Genomic DNA, 18,863 nt, shown 5'->3' on the forward strand with positions numbered 1-18,863 from the left:
CTCCTGGACCTTCCTCTTTTGGCGATGGCTCACAACAGCCAAATATTTGAGGGGGAAAAAAGCTATAACTGAGGCAGATGGTTGGATGAAACATAGGGTGATAGGACTACAGCAGGAGGAAGAAAGCTCTAGATTTTTGGCTTCTGTAAAATTTGGGAACTATTAAGAAAATACAGAATAGAAGAGGTGGTTATTAGCCGAAAGGAATTACAATCTAGTAGGAGAAATGACATGCCCTTTGTGTTGGGTGTCCCCCAAGACCACCCTCAGTTTTTGTGATTTACTAGAAGGACTCACAAAATTTAGAAAGTTTTCTCACTCCTAGTTACAGTTTATTACAACAAAAGGATACAGATCAGTATCAGCAAAGAAAAAAGGTGCAGAGGACAAGTTGAGGAGAACCAGGAGCAAAGCTTCCAGTTGTCCATTCCTAGTAGAGTCTTACAAACAGCATTTAATTCTCCCAGCAACAATATGTAACAGCACAGAAACAGTGTTCCCAACCAAGGAAAGTTACCCAAGCCTTGGCATTCAGGACTTTAAATGATGGTTGGTCACATAGGTATGCAGTACCCATGGGATTGACCTTAGCTACTCAGTCTTCAGTTCCCCAGAGATAAAAATGACACCGCATGGCAAGAGACTCAGGTATACAAAAAACTAAAAAACTGGTGTTAGCCATAAGACATGCCTTCATTAGCATAAACCACTTGGTCAAATGATGAAGTGTGGCCCAAAGCCTCAAACATCCCAAAACACTCTTATCAAGTAGGATAAATGTTCAGAGATTATCAGTTAGTCAAGGGCCAGTTCTTTCTTTGGAATGTGCAGGGTTTGAGTAATCCAAGCTCACGGAGTTAACCCTTTAGTGTACCCCAAAATAGTATGTAGGCTATTAACATAAAAAATTTTTTTAAAAAACGAAACAAAAAAACCCCTGAAGTTTTTATCTTCCTGATAGCAGAAAGCTTCATCTAGTCATATTCTTAATTACTTTAGGTTTTGTTTCCATTTTTGTTTTTGTGTTTTGGTCATCATTTCAGGTTTTAAATCAGTCAATACAGCATTCATTCTCCTTTCTATCTAGAGCCAATTTGCAGATCCAAGGGTTAAATAGTACCATGGCCTAGGTGGGAAAGTGTAGAGAGTATATAAAATATACTATCAACAAGGTTGTTGTTGGATTGAGGTTTGCAAAACAAGTTGCTTGCTAGTAGGAATATGGCCGCACATGTGTGAGACTGATAAGAGTGAAGTGAAAAACATGTTTTTGTGTGAAACTGAGCACCACAAAATCGAGTGATAAAAGCGTTCACCAAAACGACTTCTGGTTATCACTGAAGAGGTAAATAATTCCTGGCAAACAACTTCTGGTTATCACCTAGGAAGTACACAAGTCCAAGGGAAAGGATAAAGGCAAAATTCCAGAGCAATGCCATGAGAAAGCCCAACTGGGTGCTCCGGCTAAGACCCTCTGCAAAGTGCAAGCTGCAATACCAGGAGTCTCCGAAGTTCTTCCTTGCAAACAAGACCAACTTGACTCAGACCTGTCGTGGGCCCAGTCGTCTCTCCCAGACCAGGGACCTTCTCCATCTCGATTGACTCTGTGACTTGTTTCGTTATTAAATTCTATTCTATCTTGTATAACCTATGGTGCTAGCCAGAGCATTGCCCTCTGGAGGGACATTGGCTCCCAAATAAGTCTGTGTTACTCATTCTGTCTGAACCTGTGTGTCAGGACTTTGTTCCCCACTCGTGTCATGAGTACCATTCAGGGACATAGGGCCCTGCTGAGGGGTTCACGTCCCCTTGACTTTTAGGAAGAGACTGAAATGTGGCAATTGCTTTTTCAGGTGCTCACGACAGAAAGACACTGGATTCTTGGGCATCCTTGGTTCATGGTGGCATACACAGAATGTGCCTTACCTGCATTGGTTCTTGACTGCTGGCATCTCTGTGGAAGCTATTGAGATAATGAGACAGTCTTTGGTCCCTGCCCACTGCATCCTTCTTTTCCTAACAATGAGGCCTTAAGTCATCCAGGCCTTTCTGCTACTACTAAATCTACAGGGATCTTTTCCTTGTTCCTGGAAAGCCATAGGAAACTGGGTGAAGGAGTTATCTCAAACCCTTCTTGCCTAGACGTTCATCACAGCCTCCGAGAGGTCTACTCAAAAATGATTTTTTTAAACTCCCCTGGAAGTTCTAAAATTTCTATCCATTACTACCTTTTGAGGGGTAGGCACGAGGAATTCTCACTAGACTCCAATGCTCTTGTTCTTCTTCTCTTCCAGTATGGTCAACTCTTATCTCCACTCTCAGAGGTGGTTGTAGCGGTGATGGTGATGCAATTTAGAAAAAGGCAAACCATCCAATTAGGCTGAAGCTTAGAATGGGTATGGAAAGCAGTGATGATCCAAACAGGAAGATCAGATAGGGATGAAATGTAGAGAGATTGGCTGCAGTGGGGAGCCATAGAAATTATAGAACAAGAGAGGGTGTTAGATTGAGAGCTGTAATTAAGGAAGAATAATCTATTGGTAGATCTTGCGAAAGTTTTGCAACACACTTGGGAGGATGACAATATCTAGATAAGAAAATCACACAAGTAAAATAATCTAAAATAATAAATTCGTTTTCTAGACTTAAAAAAAAAAACAAGCCATATGTATTTGAACAAAGGAAAACATACCATTGTTTTAATTACCTGAGACTAGGAAGTCTAAGAATATGGAAGCTAATTTTCTCTAAAACTGATTATCCATGATGACTAAGAAACTAAATTAGTGGGCTGTTATCAAATTGCATAGAAATCTCTCAAAACAAGCCTCCCCAGTTCACCTCTTATTCTTTCCTTATCCACTACCATCATTTGCGGGAATAAAGAGCACTTGTCTTTAGTCTGTGTGAATCGTGTATACTACCTCTGTGATGAATTATTAACATATTAAAATCACTAATTTGTAATACAGAATTTGCTTTTATAGTATACGAAGATATTCGAAGTGCAGCTAGAAAAAGATAGGGTGGAGAATGAGTGCTGGAGAAGAAGTGATGAACTTTGTCTGGGATGGTTTAGAGGGAGAATAGGTAAATCTGAATTTTGGGGGAAGGGCATTCTAAAACAAAGGGAAAAGCACATGCAAAGCAGGAGGCATTAAAATTAAACCATGAGAATACTGGGAACTTCAGATTGAGAGATGTATAGGGATGAAATCATGGAGGGATAGGTAAGAAACTTCGGATAGGTCTCTGTTTCTTTAAGGGTAGTCTTGGAGCACCCAGATCACAATTATGAGATGCAACTAAAATTGAATATGGGAAGGGCCCAAAGAACCAGCTTTTAAGCAAACTTGCTAGGTGAATTTCATGCAAACTAAAGTTTAAGAAACTACTATCATACAAAATGAATAGCCCTTGAATATCATTAAGGAGAACTTTGCTCTGGAGGCTTTTGGAAATTGGATTTTATGACCTGTCTGGAAAAGAGTCTGGAAGAAGAGGAATAATTTGGGAAGGTACTGTGGGAGGCCTAGGAAGCCTAGAGTTTGCCCCAGCCCCCCACCATGCCAATTCTTCTTCCAAGATCTTTTCAACTTTAACTAAGTTTTTCTGATCCCATCCCACTCTCCTCAAAGGTCCAGTATCACTTCATTTGTGTCCCGTCCCGCACAACAAGGGCAGTGAGGAGGCGAGAAGGGGCGGTTTGGGTTAAGTTTTTAAGCAAGAAACAACCAGAGACTTGATGCGGTTAAATCTCTCCGAAGGCCAGGGGTCTCAGTCTCAGAGGACTGGAACCCAGAATAAAGCTGGCTGTAGGTTTTTATTGAGAGGTCTACAACTATAAGAAAGCAATATTGTTTCTTACACGGTCTGTGAGGTTTATTCCAACTACCCTTTGTCTGTTAACAGCGGAAGCACAAGGTCCCAGGATGTTTTTACCTAAATTATGTACCTTTTCAGGATCAAGTCTTTCACATTGTAACAACTCTGTTGAGAGAAGTGGAAGCAGGTGCAAGGGGAAAGCCAGAGCCGGCAATAGACTTTCCCAAGCAGGGGGAAGGGGTGGCAAGGCCCCTTCCCATACCTGTCCAAGGCAGCTCATTGGGGGTCCCCACTCGGTTCCGCCTGGGTTGTATCTCCCGTGAGATATCTTACCCGTCTTTGGCTGCAAACCATCTTTTGGGGACCAGACAGAGAGACATAAGGTGTAAACAGAGGATGGAACAGAGTCCCAGAAAGGCACAATTTTCACAAACTCTTGCTTTCCTTAAGGAAAGACATGAAGGGACATTTGGCTAGGCTGTTGTGCGACTACACATTTGTACTTAAAAAATGGCACTTCCATACAATTTTTTTACAGTCTTGTGTATACAAAAGCTTTGTTTCTCCTACCCCGTTTCTATACTTCAAGCTCCTTAAAAGTTTGGCCATTTTTTGAAAATATGTGTAACTTCTGATGTAACTGTGTGTGTGTGGGGGGGTAGGGGGTTGGAGAATGAAAACAAAAATATTGAAGTTATGAGTTATTTGGACATAAGCATTGTGATTTATTTTTATTTTTGTAATGATGCCGTATTTATGCAATAAAGACATTTGCAAACCATTTTTATATATTAAGTCCTTGGAAAAGGAACCCTTTCCTTCACTCACAAAGCAAATCATTGACTTTAAAAATCAATTTTTTTTCATTGGCGAAATCCTGACAAAATTTCCGACTTGCAAGAGAACCTTCCCCTTTATTCTTCATGCTCCATCATTAATCATAGAGATGAGTACCTTCAGGTGGCAAAATCCATGCTGCCTCTACGGTATCTTTTTTCCACATTTTCACAATTCTTTCCTTTTTGGCTCTTCACTATCTCTACTTCACCATCCTTTGACCCTCCCACCATATTTATTCCTTCTACAGGACCCTGGTCTCCAGTAGGAAAACCAGAGTTTTCGAAGCAGCAGTTACTTAATTAACGCGCAGACACGGTAGAGCCCCGCCCCGTAGGAGGAGCCAACACAGGGGGACCGAATTAGATGGTCGGTCGTTAACAAATGAACCCTCAATATTTGCAGAGGAGCTACACGCACACAAAGGCCCAATCAGAGGCCGCGGTTCTAGGAGTTTTGAGGGGCGGGGCTTCACAAGAGCCCTCCCACCTCCCGGCCTCCCGCCGGGGCCGTCGGAGCCTCGCGGGCATCGGCAGGCCCCGCCCCCTGGCCTGGCGCGGCGGCTATTGGGCGGCGAGCTCCCTGCCGTCGTCTCAGTTGCTGGGAGAGAGGGCGAGGGCGGGGGCGGATCCGGAGGTGGGTCGGGGGCGCAAGAGAAAAGCGGGGAGGCGAGGGCGGGCTGGGCGGATTCGAAGATCGCCGCGGCGGTTGGCGAAGCGCACGGAGCGCGTCCTCCGCGGTGCGAGGGACGGTCCCTGCTGACAGATCCCCTTCTTCCGGCCGCGCCACCCGGGAGGCGGATCCCCGGGGCCTTTGGAGGCTTCCTCCGCCCGGCCCTCTCTCCCTCCCTCTCCCGCGGGTCACCCGAGCGGCCTGTGACGACGAGGAGGAGGAGGAGGAGGAGAAGGAGGAGGAGGTCGTCGGGGGCGGCAGCGGGCGGAGACCGCGCTCCCCCTTCCCCGGCGGCGGCGGCGGGGGCAGGACAATGGAGGTGGCGGTGGAGAAGGCAGCGACGGCGGCCGTGGCGGCTTCGGCGGCGGCCGCCGGGGGGCCCTCGGCGGCGCCGAGCGGGGAGAACGAGGCCGAGAGTCGGCAGGGCCCGGACTCGGAGCGCGGAGGCGAGGCGGCCCGGCTCAACCTGTTGGACACTTGCGCCGTGTGCCACCAGAACATCCAGAGCCGGGCGCCCAAGCTGCTGCCCTGCTTGCACTCCTTCTGCCAGCGCTGCCTGCCCGCTCCCCAGCGCTACCTCATGCTGCCCGCGCCCATGCTGGGCTCGGCCGAGACCCCACCGCCGCTCCCCGGCCCCGGCTCGCCGGCCAGCGGCTCCTCGCGGTTCGCTACCCAAGGTGAGCGGCGGGCGCGGGGGAGCCCGGGGAGGGCGTCGGGGAGACGGGCGCCCTTGTGCTGCGCGACTCGCTGTCATGTCGCCGCCGCCAGGGGTGCGCGACGGGGGAGGGGCGAGGAGGAGGGTCTGCTGGCGGCGGGGCCATGGAGGGCCCGCGCTCGCTCTGCGCGTGCCGCGCGCCCCGCCAGCAACTTCCACGGGCGCTGGGCACTTGGCCGCGCGGCCGCTCCTGCCCCTCGGCATTCCCCTCCGGGGTGGGGTGGCCCACGCGACCCGCACTTTGGAAAACCCGTGTCGGAGTTTGCTGGAGTCTGTAGCTCGGGTTCTTTGCCAACTGCATCTCGTTAACGGCTACTCTTCTGCCTCCCCCCCCAAAGCTTTGTCCAGGTGCAGACGATCCTCGTCGTCTCGTACCCACGCACGTCTTTCTGAGCCGGAGTGGGGAGGCAGGGGTGGAGATGAAGGGACGGTGACTTTCTTTGAGGACGGATTACGGATCGGTGGCCGTCTGTTTTCCGTCTTGTATGTGTCGTGTCCTTTACCTTCACGAGGAGCCAGTGCGCTTCCCCTGTGCTGTGGACAAAGGAGCTAAGAGGCGGTGTTGTGGTGTCTTTTCTCTTTCGAAGATTTTATTTTTGAGACGGTAAAAGGTAAAGAGAAATAGAACAGAGTGACTCGGGGTGCAGGATTTTTCTTGTCTTTTGTAGACAAGCAACTGGAAATGTTGAAGTTACTGTTCTCTTTGTGGTGTTTTGTTGCTGTATAATGAGACTTTTGACAGGTAGTTCCCAATGGTAACGTTAACAGGTTTGGAACGTTTAAAGTTAGTCAAAGTAAGCACAGTAATTATTTTTCTCGTAGAATACTTCAGGTGTTTAAATTTTAGTATTGCAAATATTTGAGCGCCTTCTCTTAAAACTACAAAGTAACTGGAAAAGGGGGGGATTATTCATTTCTAATATTTGCTTCCATTTTAGAGGGACTAGTTGATTTGAGATAAAATGCTAATTAAATAATTGAGCTAAGTCAAAGGGTATATGAAATTAATTAAGGCTTTAAATAAATGGGAGTGTTAGACTCCTCATTTAATTATATGCTAGAGACAGTATCTAGTGGAGGGAGATAATTTTCCATGGGTCTTTCTCTGTTTCTGCAGGTCCTGCCAGTGGTGACTGCCCTTTGTTTGTATTTTTAAAGGATGTTTGTGTAAGGAACAGCCTTAGAAGAGTGTCTTCCATCAGAGCAAAGAGCAGGCATACATATGGTCCAGTGGAATAAAGATAAATGTCTCCTTCTGGAGTAAAAGGCAGGCATGCTTATTGCTCACCATAAAAGATTGGGGTTCCCTAAGCTTAGGTTTCCTCTCATGTAACAACCCATTGCCTGTGCAGGTGTCAACTGGCCCTCTTCACCTTGCCTGGTAAGAGCTGGAACTCTGGGAACCAGTGCAAAAATGTTGGTGCTTTGGCTTACGCTATTATTGTAAGTAATAAAATGCCCTTTGTCTGTGACTCCTGAGTCTAGTGTTTTCTACTAGCATCTGTGGTAAGCTACTTTGTTAGCTTGTGGTATGGAGGATAAAATCTCAGATCCTTCATACTATTAGTTGGGTGCAAAAGTAATTGGTTTAAAAGGTTAAAAATAATTGCAAAAACCATAATTACTTTTGCACCAGCCTAATAGTTTGCTCAGATGTGGCCCACCTGTTGGAAAGTTAGTACAAGTGAAACATCTTAGTTCTTAATTTTTAGACACATTTTAAGGTTTCTTATATAGCTATTTTAAATGGTTAAACAGGCAACTAGCGAATTAGGATCTGAATTTTGCGTAATTCTAGAATTAAGGTATATTGTGTGCCTGGCCATGACATTTAGACCTGAAGGAATGAGAATTTGGATAATAAAACCTCTGATCCTCAATTCTGAGACAAGTTTGTAATTTCAGATTTCTCAAAATGTTCTATATAATCCCAGTCCCCAACTCTGTTTTTATCTTTGTATTTGTATTGTAAGCACGAGTTCAAGGAAAGCATTTAAATTGGAAGGTAAATGTTTTTGTGTACTAAGAAAAAGCATTAACAAATGATACTTGCACATACACCTCAAAAAAGTTAGGGTTATTGTCAATAAATTAAAAATATTTTCCTGAGTCTTACTGGCTGGGATATTTTCTCCCCTCTGTCCCTGCAAACTTATTTTAATACCAGTCGAAACAAAAGTTTAGACAATACATTTTAGAACTAAATAGATAGAGTTCATTTGATCATCTGTTCCTCATTCTCCTAATGAGCTTGTGGGTACAGACATCATGGATCAAACTACAATACCTGCAGGCGCTAAGCTGGTAATTGAGATGGAGAACTAGGAGCCTGGGATTAAAATAATGGGGGCAGGGGGGGCAAACGAGGCTCCCGCGGATTCTCATGTGAGTGCGGGGCCAGTGTTGAAGGATCTTTTTTTTTTTTTTTTTTAACTTATGAGAAGTCTGAAGTCTGGGTTTTTGTGTAAAATTTCTCTAGAAATTTAGATCTTGGCAGGTAATTAAAAAACCCACTCAGGCCCATTCTATAGACCAACAAAACAAAACAAACAGAAGAAACCAGATTGGTTTAGGCCACGTATCATGCTGCAGTTATAGTCTTCCCTTTTAGGTTTGGATAGGGGTTTTCAAATTTCAGCTCTTCTAGAATCACCTGGTATACTTGTTAAAAATTGATTTCTGGGCCCCTCTCCCCAGAGAGCCCAATTTGGCATAGATTTAGCATTCAAGGTATAATAGTAAACCCCAGTGTTTCTTTAGCTCAAGCAGTATTACATTCCAAAATGCAGGTGATCGTAAAAGGATTCTTTAGAAACTTAAGACGAAAATTCAAAGCGTAGTTCTCAACACTATCAGACCTGGTGTCCCTTTCTAGTATGTACTTTTTGGTGTTCCCTATATTAACCTAAATGAAACTTATAGAAAAGATTCTTCCTAACACATTTAAATATCAATCAACATAATGCTTTAACTTTTAAAAAAGAAAGCTAATAACAGAAAATTATTATAATTTATAAATATTCAGACGCAATTACACTGGCCACCATGCCCCCATTGAGAACGAGTCTTGTTGACTGGCCAAATGATTCTCCAGATAATCCACCAAAAGAAAACGGTTTATTTGGAAAAAAGAAACAGAAACAGAACGGAGGAGTGCATGCACACTCGCCAGCAAGTCTTGCCCACTGGCCACCCACGTGGGAAGAAGAGCTGAGCCCAACATGGCTCCACTCTTTACTCGCATTCCCGCGTCCTTCCCCGGAGGTTACCATAGAGTTCAACAGGAAGTCAAGATGAGAGTTAACAAGGGGCCCATCTCCATCCTTAGTCCTCCCAGCTCTATGGTTAAGCATCTTAAGATGTCAGTTCACTTTTAACTGTAAACTGTCCTTTTCTAAGGCTACCATTTGGAAGGAATGAGGGTGAGTGACCACAAGCTAAAGTTGGATGACTACCTCAGCCCTTGTCGTTTTCTTAGTATGCAGTTACATCCAGGAAAGAGGCGAGAGCTTAGAAAACAGATTTTCTTAGGTACATTATAGATACATTAAGTCAGGAGACAATCTGATCTTGGAGAAATGTTAGAACATTGTGCAGTATTCTGTGGTGTTGATGTGCCGTTCAGCCAAAGAGTAGCAAATTACTAAGAGCTATTTTTAAAAAACACTTTCAAAAGCATACTTTTGAAAGCGGTCACATTATTTTTTAAGGGCGTATAAAATAAGAGAATCCATCAGTTTTCTTAGGCTACTAATTGGCAGTCTATAAGATATGTAACTGTCAGTTCTGAGAGCTGATTTCTTTTGGTTCTTGGCAAAAAATATAAATCATTTTATGAGTACAAGATACAACGACAAAGGATTAATAGTATTTAAGATTGATTCATATTATCTATATCAGTTTTATACACAGCAGTTCTATATACACTATTCACCTGTTGATGGAAATACTGTTGTTTTCAGTTTGGGGCTGCCACGAATAAAATTGTTCTAAATATTTGTAAGTGTTCATGTGGATATGTTTTTATTTCCTTCGGTAAATACTTAGAATTGAAATTTCTTTTTGTGTCATAAATGTGTTTACGTAGGTTGTACTACACTTTGCGTTTCCTCCATCCATGTATGAGAGTTCAAGTTGGTTCATATCCTCGTCAATTTGGGTGGTGGTAGTCTTTAATTTTAGCCATTCTAGTATGCATGAAGGAGTATCTAATGGTTTTAATTTTTATTTCCCTGCTGAATAATCATGAACATTTTTTTCCTGTGCTCGTTGGCCATTTTTATATCTCTTTCGGTAAAATTTCAGTTTTAAGTCTTGCAGATTTTAAAACTCAGGTACTTTGTCTTATTGAAAAATAAAAATCCTTTATATTCTGCGTGTTGGTCCTGTTAGGTACATGTATTGCTAGTATTTTCTCCCACTCCGGTAGCTTCGTTGTTCATTTTCTCAATGGTGTCTTTTGAAAATACCAAGTTTTAAATTTTGTCTGGTTTATCAATTTTTTTCTTTTATGATTAGTGATTTTTGTGTTGTATCCAACAATTCTGTGCCTACTCCAAGTTAGTTACTAAGATTTTCTCCCACTTTTTTTTCTTTCAGTATTTTTATAGTTTTAGCTTTATACTTAGATCTATAATCCATTTTGAGTAATTTTTGTGTTAGGTAAGGTTTGAGGTTCATATTTTTTAAAAAATTTTATTTGATGTTAAGTGAGTTTTTTTCCAGGACCCATCAGCTCCAAGTCAAGTAGTTGTTTCAATCTAATTCTGGAGGGCACAGTTCACAGTGGCCCAGGCGGGGATCAAACCGGCAACTCTGGTGTTACTAGCATCGCCCTTTAACCAACTGAGCTAACCAGCTGCCCCCAAGGTTCATATTTTTAACCGTAGTTAAAGCACCATTTATTGAATAGAGCATGTTCTTATATTACTTTGGTATTTTTGTAACATGTCAAACATGTATGTATGGTTCTATTTCTGTACTCTATTCTGTTCTATTGATCTATCTGTTGAGTACTGTCTGTACAGTTTTTTATTGCTGGGCTTTTTCAGTAAAATTTGAAATCGGAAAATTTTGTTCTTTGTCAAAATTGTTTTGGCTCTTTGAAGTCATGTGCATTTCTTTATAAATTTTATAACTAGCTTGTCAATTTCTACACAAAAGCCTGCTATGATTTTGATTTGAATTGCTTTGAATCTAGATACGAATTTGAGGATGATCTTAACAATATTGACTTTGCCTATCCATGAACATGTTTTATCTCCCATTTATGTTTTATTTATTTATTTTTAAAGATTTTATTGGGGAAGGGGAACAGGACTTTATTGGGGAACAGTGTGTACTTCCAGGACTTTTTTCCAAGTCAAGTTGTTGTCCTTTCAATCTTAGTTGTGGAGGGTGCGGTTCAGCTTTAAGTTGTTGTCTTTTCACTCTTAGTTGTGAAGGGCGCAGCTCAGCTCCAGGTCCAGTTGCCGTTTTCTAGTTGCAGGGGGCACAGTCCACCTTCCCTTGCAGGAGTCGAACCAGCAACCTTGTGGTTGAGAGGATGTGTAACAACCAACTGAACCATCTGGGAGCTCAGTGGCAGCTCAGCTAAAGGTGCGGTGTTCAATCTTAGTTGCAGGGGGTGCTGCCCACCATCCCTTGCTGGACTTGAGGGATTGAACTGGCAACCTTGTGTTGAGAGTCCACTGGTCCGTGTGGGAATCGAACCAGCAGGAGTTAGGAGCATGGAGTTAGGAGCATGGAGCTCTAACCGCCTGAGCCACTGGGCAGGCCTACAATTGACTTTTATATGTTGATTGTATCCCATTATCTTGCTAATAACTTCAGTTACTAAATCTAGTATTTTTTTACAGATTTCTTAGGATCTTCTACATAGACTATCATATTGCCTGTAGGTAGTTATACTTCTTTCTTGCCTTTCTTTATAATTGTCATTTTTTTTCCTTTATTCCACTAGCTAGAGTTTCCAGTACAATATTGAATAGTTAAATTTCAGTATTAAATGAGCGATGATGTTATTTCTGAATGGTGAAAAACATTGTTTTTTCACCATTATTATGTTAGCTCTGTTCGTTTTCTTAATAGATGTTCATTATAATTAAGAAGTTTCCTTCTATTTCTAGTGTGTCGAGGGTTCTTGTCATAAATAGATAATGAATTTGGCTAAATTCATTTTCTATACAGTATCTATTAAAATGATCATGTGGTTTTTCTTTTTTTGTTAATGTGGTGAATTACATTGATTTCCAGATGTTAAACCAATCTTGCATTCTTGAGATATATATTGACCCCACTTGGTCATGATGTAGTATCCTTTAATTTTACTTCTGGATTTGATTTGCAAATATTTTAAGAAGTTTTTTGTTCATGAGGAATATTGGTGATACAATTTTCCTGTATCTTTCTTTGCTTTTGGTATCAAGGTAATACTGGCCTTAAAATATGGTGTAAGGTGTTCCTCCATCTCTATTTTATGAAAGAACTTTTGTAAAATTAGTATTAATTCTTCTGTAAGTATTTGTCATAATTCACTGATGACTCCATCTGGGCTTGGAGTTTATGGGAAAGTTTTGATTAGGAATTCAGTATATTTAATAGATGTAGGGCTATTCAGGTTTTCTATTTCATGGTAAATTGTTTGAAGAAAATTGTCTGTTTCACCTAATTGGTGCATTTGTTGGCATAAAGTTAGTTGTTCGCAATATTCCCTTATCCTTTTAATGTTTTCAGGAGCTGAATGATGTCCTCTCTGTTGTTTCTGTTTGTAATTTGTGTTTACTCTTTTTTTCCTTGTTTACTATTTCTAAGAGTTTATCATCTAACTTTTGCCTTTGTCAGTTTTATTTGTTTGCTTTAAAGGTATAGTTTTTTTTTTCCAAGCCACCTTAAACAAATTTTGTGTTGTTTTTATTAACATAGATTTTGTGTTGTGTTTCCATTAACAATATTTTAAAGTTTCTCTTGCGATTTTTTCCCCCCTATGATCGTTGTTTTGCTTAGAAGTGTGTTAATTTATAGGTATATGGGAGATGTTCTAGATAGCTTGTTCCATTATAGTAAAAATACTAAGGTTAAAATTTTTGAAGTTTATTGAGACATTTTATGTCCTAGGATATCATCACTTCTTGCTGAATGTTCCATGTGCATATGAAAAGAATTTGTTCACATTTGTTGCATGTAGTGTTTTGTAAATGTCCATTAGGTCAAGTTGGTTGATAGTGTTGTAAAACTCTGTATTCTTTTTTTGTTTCTTTACTTCTATGGAGAAAGGAATGTTAAAATCTTCAACCATGATTATTGATTTATATCTCCATTTCTTTAATCTGGTTAGTTTTTGCTGCAGGTATTTGGAAGCTTAGTCTTACTGATGAATTGCCTGCTGCTTTTAACACTATGAAATGTCCTTTATCTCATATTTTTCAGGAAGCCTACATTGTCTTATATTAATATAGCTGCGCCAGATTTCTTTGTGCTTGAATGGTATATTTTTTCATTTTTTTTACTTTTAGCTTTTATATATAAAGTGTGTCTTTTGTAGATAGTGGATAGTTGTATCTGGTTTTTTAATCCAAGTTGTAAATTTTTGCTTTTGAGTGTTTATTCCATTTACATTTTAAGTAATTATTTGTTGTTACGCAGCAGCCTACCCATCTGTCCCCTCGTACCTGCCCCTAAAGGAAGGAGAGTCTGTGAGACTGATCCTTTCAGGGACTTTGCTTCACCTTTGTGCTTACACCTTATGTCTCCCTGTTTGGCCCCAAAGGATGGCTGGTTAGTCAATGACAGGTAAGATTCCTCAAGGGAGGAACAAAGTAAGAAAGGCACAGTCGCATAGGGGTCATCTGGAGAACTCATGCGGTTGATAGAGGTGGGCATAGACCCCCATCTTCCCCTGGCTAAGGAGAGCTCCTGCCTCTGTGGCTATATTCCTTCCCACAACCTGCTTGGGAAGAGATTCAGTGATGTGATAACATCAGTTCTCCATCTATTCATGTCAGTAAGTTTCAGCATCAAGGTTTTGCCCCTTGGGGAGGTAATACAATAGTAATACAGTAGTTACTAAGTAATACAGTATTACTAAGTAATAATTACTTAGTAATATAACAATAACTAAGACATCCTGGGACTTTGGGTTCCTGCTGCCTGCAGGCAAGGGTGATTGGTTTGAATCAGTTTCCTAGTATAATGTATGGGATTCACAGATCTTGAAATTAACATGCTTTACTTCCTCATTTGTTAACCAATAAAAGCTACGCATCGGCCTGATTCGGGGCTCAGTCCTTGAGGCTTGAGTCCCTTGGCCCCACTTGCACTCTATTCTTGGCTACTGTCTTTCTTAACCTTATGCCGCCCTTCTCACTTCCCATAGTTCTTGTCGTGCAGGATGCGACATTTATTGGTATGATCCAGTTTAAGACTAGCATCTTTTTGTTTTCTCTTTGTTCTTGCTGGGCCTCTGGTATCTTTGCTCTTTTCTCATTCCCTTAGCAGCTACTCTCTGGTAAGCTTTTTGAAGTCTCATTCTAGGCAGCGTGGTAACCTTCAGCCAAGGACTTGAAGAAATCCTACTGGTGCCTTTCCTCTGTAGAGCTCCCCTCTCCAGTGCTTATCTTGTTTCATTGCCCCAAATTCTCTAGCTACTTAGCTATGTTCTGCTTAGGCTGTAGCTCCCTGTGTCACGGCGAGGAACTAATTCCTAGGCCAAGAATCAAGACATTATAGGGGCTCACCTCCTGAGTTTCCCTTTTTTCAGGGATCAAGGGAAATTGCATTGCCTATTGTCCAATTGCCTCATATATTCTTCCCAGTTACATTTAGTTGTTCATGGAAGGCAAGTCTGTCTCGGTACTAGTTACCCTGTCCTCGTGGAAAGTTGACATCAGAAGACATTTTAAAATTCTGTTACATCTGTATACTCAAATATGGGTAATTTGCAAACTTTGGTTCTTGGATCTGTAGATTTCTGTCTCTGACTTTTCTTAGAGACCTCACCAAGTTCGACTGGATGCATGAGTCTCTCATTTCTTCCTGTAACCTGGATCCCTTTCTCAAAATTACTCCTGTAATGTCAAGTATATGCTGACCAGTACTCTCCAAAATGAGAGATGTTCCACATTCTGAGGTAAAATATAATCACTGAAGTGAAGGTAAACATTAGTGCTTCTCTGTATAAATTAAGCTTTAAAGTACTTGATATGTAGATTGCCGTGGTCACGTGACTAAGCATGTCAAATGGCTGCATTTCACATATGGTATACGAAGTATCCTGAGAGCGGAGGCAAGTACCTCTGTGTGAGTTAGCAATAAGCCCACTCTGGGCATATGTAGCACCAAGGAAGGGGTGCATGTCTTAGGAAGTGGCATGCATATTAATTGTCATTTGCCCTCTTAAATTAGGCAGTCCTTTGTGCTGTACAACCTATCAAACTGTTGCCCTGGAAGTAATGGGATTTCTGTACAGCAGACCCCCCTGTGTGTTTTTTTTTCCTGTCACAAATTATAACAATTTTTATATACTTGGTTTGTAGAATTATGAATTGTAACATCTGTTTTTATCCAAAATGACTGTCAAAAGAGTGAAGATCATTGTAGGCCATTACCAGGACCCTGGCATAAAACCATCTAATCTCAGTTCCTGGGGAAGTCCCATATGGAGGCCACTCACAAAAGCCCCTCAGTTTGAGTAGTCTGGAAAGTCCCTGAGTTGTACGATGTAGGGCACATGTGCCACAGCTGTAAAAAGTGGTCCCAATCCCAATTAACAGCATGTACTTCCATTTCAGTGTATAATCAAGGTCAGGTGCTGATGACTTGGCTTTTCCCCAGTTTAGAAAAATACAGAAGGCTGAGTCCAGAGAAACCAGGGCTGCTCATATTTGACGGTTTCTTTAGTGTTGGGTAGAGGGATAGGTATACAGTTGTTGATCCTGGCGCCTGGCTGTGCAACCAGTGATGGATTAGTTGGCAAGGAGATCCATGTTCCATAGAAAGTTGTAACTGTTGCTGCCCCATTTTGTGTTTCATTTTACTGGGTGTATGGAATTGATGGAGTTATGCTTTTCCACCAGCCTTAATTACTTGAATTTTTGCAGTCTCATTTTCAGCTGCAATAAAGATACTACATAATTTACAAGCATAACAGCATTTGAGTGGCAGAACTAATACTTTGTAGGCTCTTTGTCAGTCTTCTGAAGTTAACAGTAATGATTAACTAAGTCTAACAAGACCTGGGCCTAAAAGTTTCAAAATTAACAGGAATACTCATTGAAATTGATTGACATCCTGTGTTAATGACGAACCATGTTTAAGTGTGTATTACTCTTGGACCATTAGCTGATAGTAGTATGAAGCTATCATGATTAGCAAGCCATTTAAAAGTATATTTCATTTTGATTTCATTCTTTAACAATTGTCATGTTTATGTGATTTATTATGTACAAAATACACTAGTATTGTCGTCATATGTACATATGTACAATAAGGAGGGTACATGGTCAAATATTTGTTTCAAACGACATGTGAACATATAACCATCAACTGAATTGCCTCAGTGTTTTTGTGTGTTCACCTAATCTTTCAAAACGTTTTTCAAATCCTCATCTTTGAAGTTGTGAAATTATTCCTCAAAGAACTTTGTTCTGATTTTTTTCTAATACAACTGACCCTTGAACAACATGGGTTTGAACTGTGCAGGTTCCCTAATACATGGATGTAAAAAAATAAAAACCTGTATCGTTTTCAGTCTGTGGTTGGGAGTCCGCGGATGCAGAGGGCCAACTCTGTGCTTTGGTCCATGCCATTTTGTATAGGTAACGAGCATCCACAGAGTTTTGGTATCCACTGGGGGTCCTGAAACTAATCTCCCACAGATATTTGGTAGAGTCAAGTTATATTCGGATTTCCAACTGTACCGTCGTGGGTGTGGGTGTGGGTGGGTGCCTCTAACCCCTATGTTGTTCAGGCATCAACTGTATAAAGGGTCCATAGGTACTCATGTCATTGTATGATAAACTTAAAAGAAAAATGTCATATAGTAATTAGGACTCATAAATACCAGAAGATCTTTATTTTACTTTATTTATGGATGAATAGTCTCCCTGGGATCTCTTGATTATATACTCGTATATTCAACATTAAGCACAATCAGGAAGAAAGCCTATACATAGCCCATGAGATTCCTAGAGTCTGTCTGTCTCTTTGTACTGGGGCATATTGATTTATGTTTCTGTCATCAGTCTTCTAGACTTGTTCGTCATGTGCTTTGCTTTCATTAATCATCTCAGCTTTCCCACGCATCTTTTGGTATAAAGGTCCACTTCTCTGACCCTTCTGTTTTGGTCTCCTTGTTGTCTTCCCTCTGATCTCTTACCTTCCACTCAGAAGAGCAGAGTCAGGAGATCACCTAGGACTAACCTTCAGGAATTCTGATAGGTAATGACTACTTGATAAGGATGAACCAGCAGCAAGGGAGCCTGAAATGAGGTAGGAGAAAACGAGGAAAAAGTAAAAACGTTAAAAAGTTTGGGGCCAATTGAGTGATGAATACCTGAAGAGTAAACAAAGAAAAAAATGCAGGAACTGTTAATTACTAAGAACAAAATCAATAGAGAAAGGAAATACAATTATAATAGGCTCTGTGGCTCAGTTGTGAATATTATTAAATGTTCATAATGGTTTGATTTAATGGAAAACTAATAGAAATAAATGTTAGGAGGATGAAGAGGGAAAGAGGGTTAGACTGGGTTTATTCATCATCTATGGTACAGTTGAACAGGGAACTAACTTTTTTAAATAATAGTAGAATTAAAGAAAATTGTTAGAAGTATGTTGATTAATAGGTCAGGGTAAATTAAATTATTCTGAAAGTAGAAACTCTCAAAATCATACCCACAGCAGTATTTAGTTAGTAAAGCTCGGCTTATTATAAAGTAATATTTGAATCCCAAGGTTTTTTGTTTTTTTTTACTGAAAAGTAGAATACTTGGTCAGTAGGGTATATGAATCTCCTTTACCATTCCTCGCATACCAACCAGATATGGACGCTCACCACCGTTTGGAGTCGTCACTGTTTTTAGTTTTGGGAAATCTGGTGGATGTTTCTTCTTTGGATCTGATATGCTTTCCCCAAGTACCAGTTAGGTTGAGCACTTTTCATATGCATATTGACCATTTGGATGTCAGCTATTGTGAAGTGCTTGCTCCAGTCTTCTTTTCCATCTTTCTGTTGGGTTGTTTATTAATTTATAAGAGTTCTTTAAAATTCTAGAGATCTTCTTCCATTTCTGTTTCTCTCAACTTTTTTTTTTTTAATAGGGCCTTTGAACCAAACAATTTTATGAATCTTTCTTTGTGGTTAGTGCTTTAGTTTTACTAAGAATCTTTCCATACTTATTTTCCTATAAAAGCTTTATAGTTTTGCCCTTTACATTTAGATTTTTGTTTCAACTGCAGTTGAGTTATATATATGGCAATAGGTGTGGCGTCCACTTTCATTTTTTGCCAGCTGTCTCAGCACCATTACTGAAAATACCATTCTTTTCCCAGTGCGCTGCCATCGATAGCAGTTCCTAGATATTATATATGCATGAGTCTATTTCTCAGCACTTAATCTCTGATTGTGATCTATGGGTCTATCTGCCACTCCCTGAATCAATGCCATGCTCTCTTAATCACTGTGTCTTTACAATAGGTTTTGATAGTTGGTAAAGTGGGTCCTAATGTAACCCCCACCCCCACCACTTGGAGTTATGCTTCAGAAACCCTTCTGACTATTTTTAGCTGTCTGAGTTACCAAATAAATTTTAGAATC

The 18,863-nt window shown here is 40.9% G+C and overlaps 1 protein-coding gene across 2 annotated transcripts in view; it reads left to right on the plus strand.

Annotated features, from left to right (window-relative positions):
• Window positions 1–5,353: 5,353 nt before the first annotated feature.
• Window positions 5,354–18,863, plus strand: part of TRIM24 (tripartite motif containing 24) — an 82,706-nt gene continuing 69,196 nt past the window's right edge. Inside the window, exon 1 of one of the 2 annotated variants that reach the window (XM_081038261.1) lies at window positions 5,354–6,011. In XM_081038261.1, coding sequence (XP_080894387.1) covers window positions 5,648–6,011 — 364 coding nt within the window. In that variant the 5' untranslated portion in view covers window positions 5,354–5,647. The remainder of the gene's footprint in view (window positions 6,012–18,863) is intronic. The other variant, XM_081038262.1, reaches the window with a different exon arrangement.

Source organism: Rhinolophus hipposideros, assembly GCF_964194185.1.
Source record: "Rhinolophus hipposideros genome assembly, chromosome: 25".
In the NCBI taxonomy this organism is placed as follows: Eukaryota; Metazoa; Chordata; class Mammalia; order Chiroptera; family Rhinolophidae; genus Rhinolophus; species Rhinolophus hipposideros.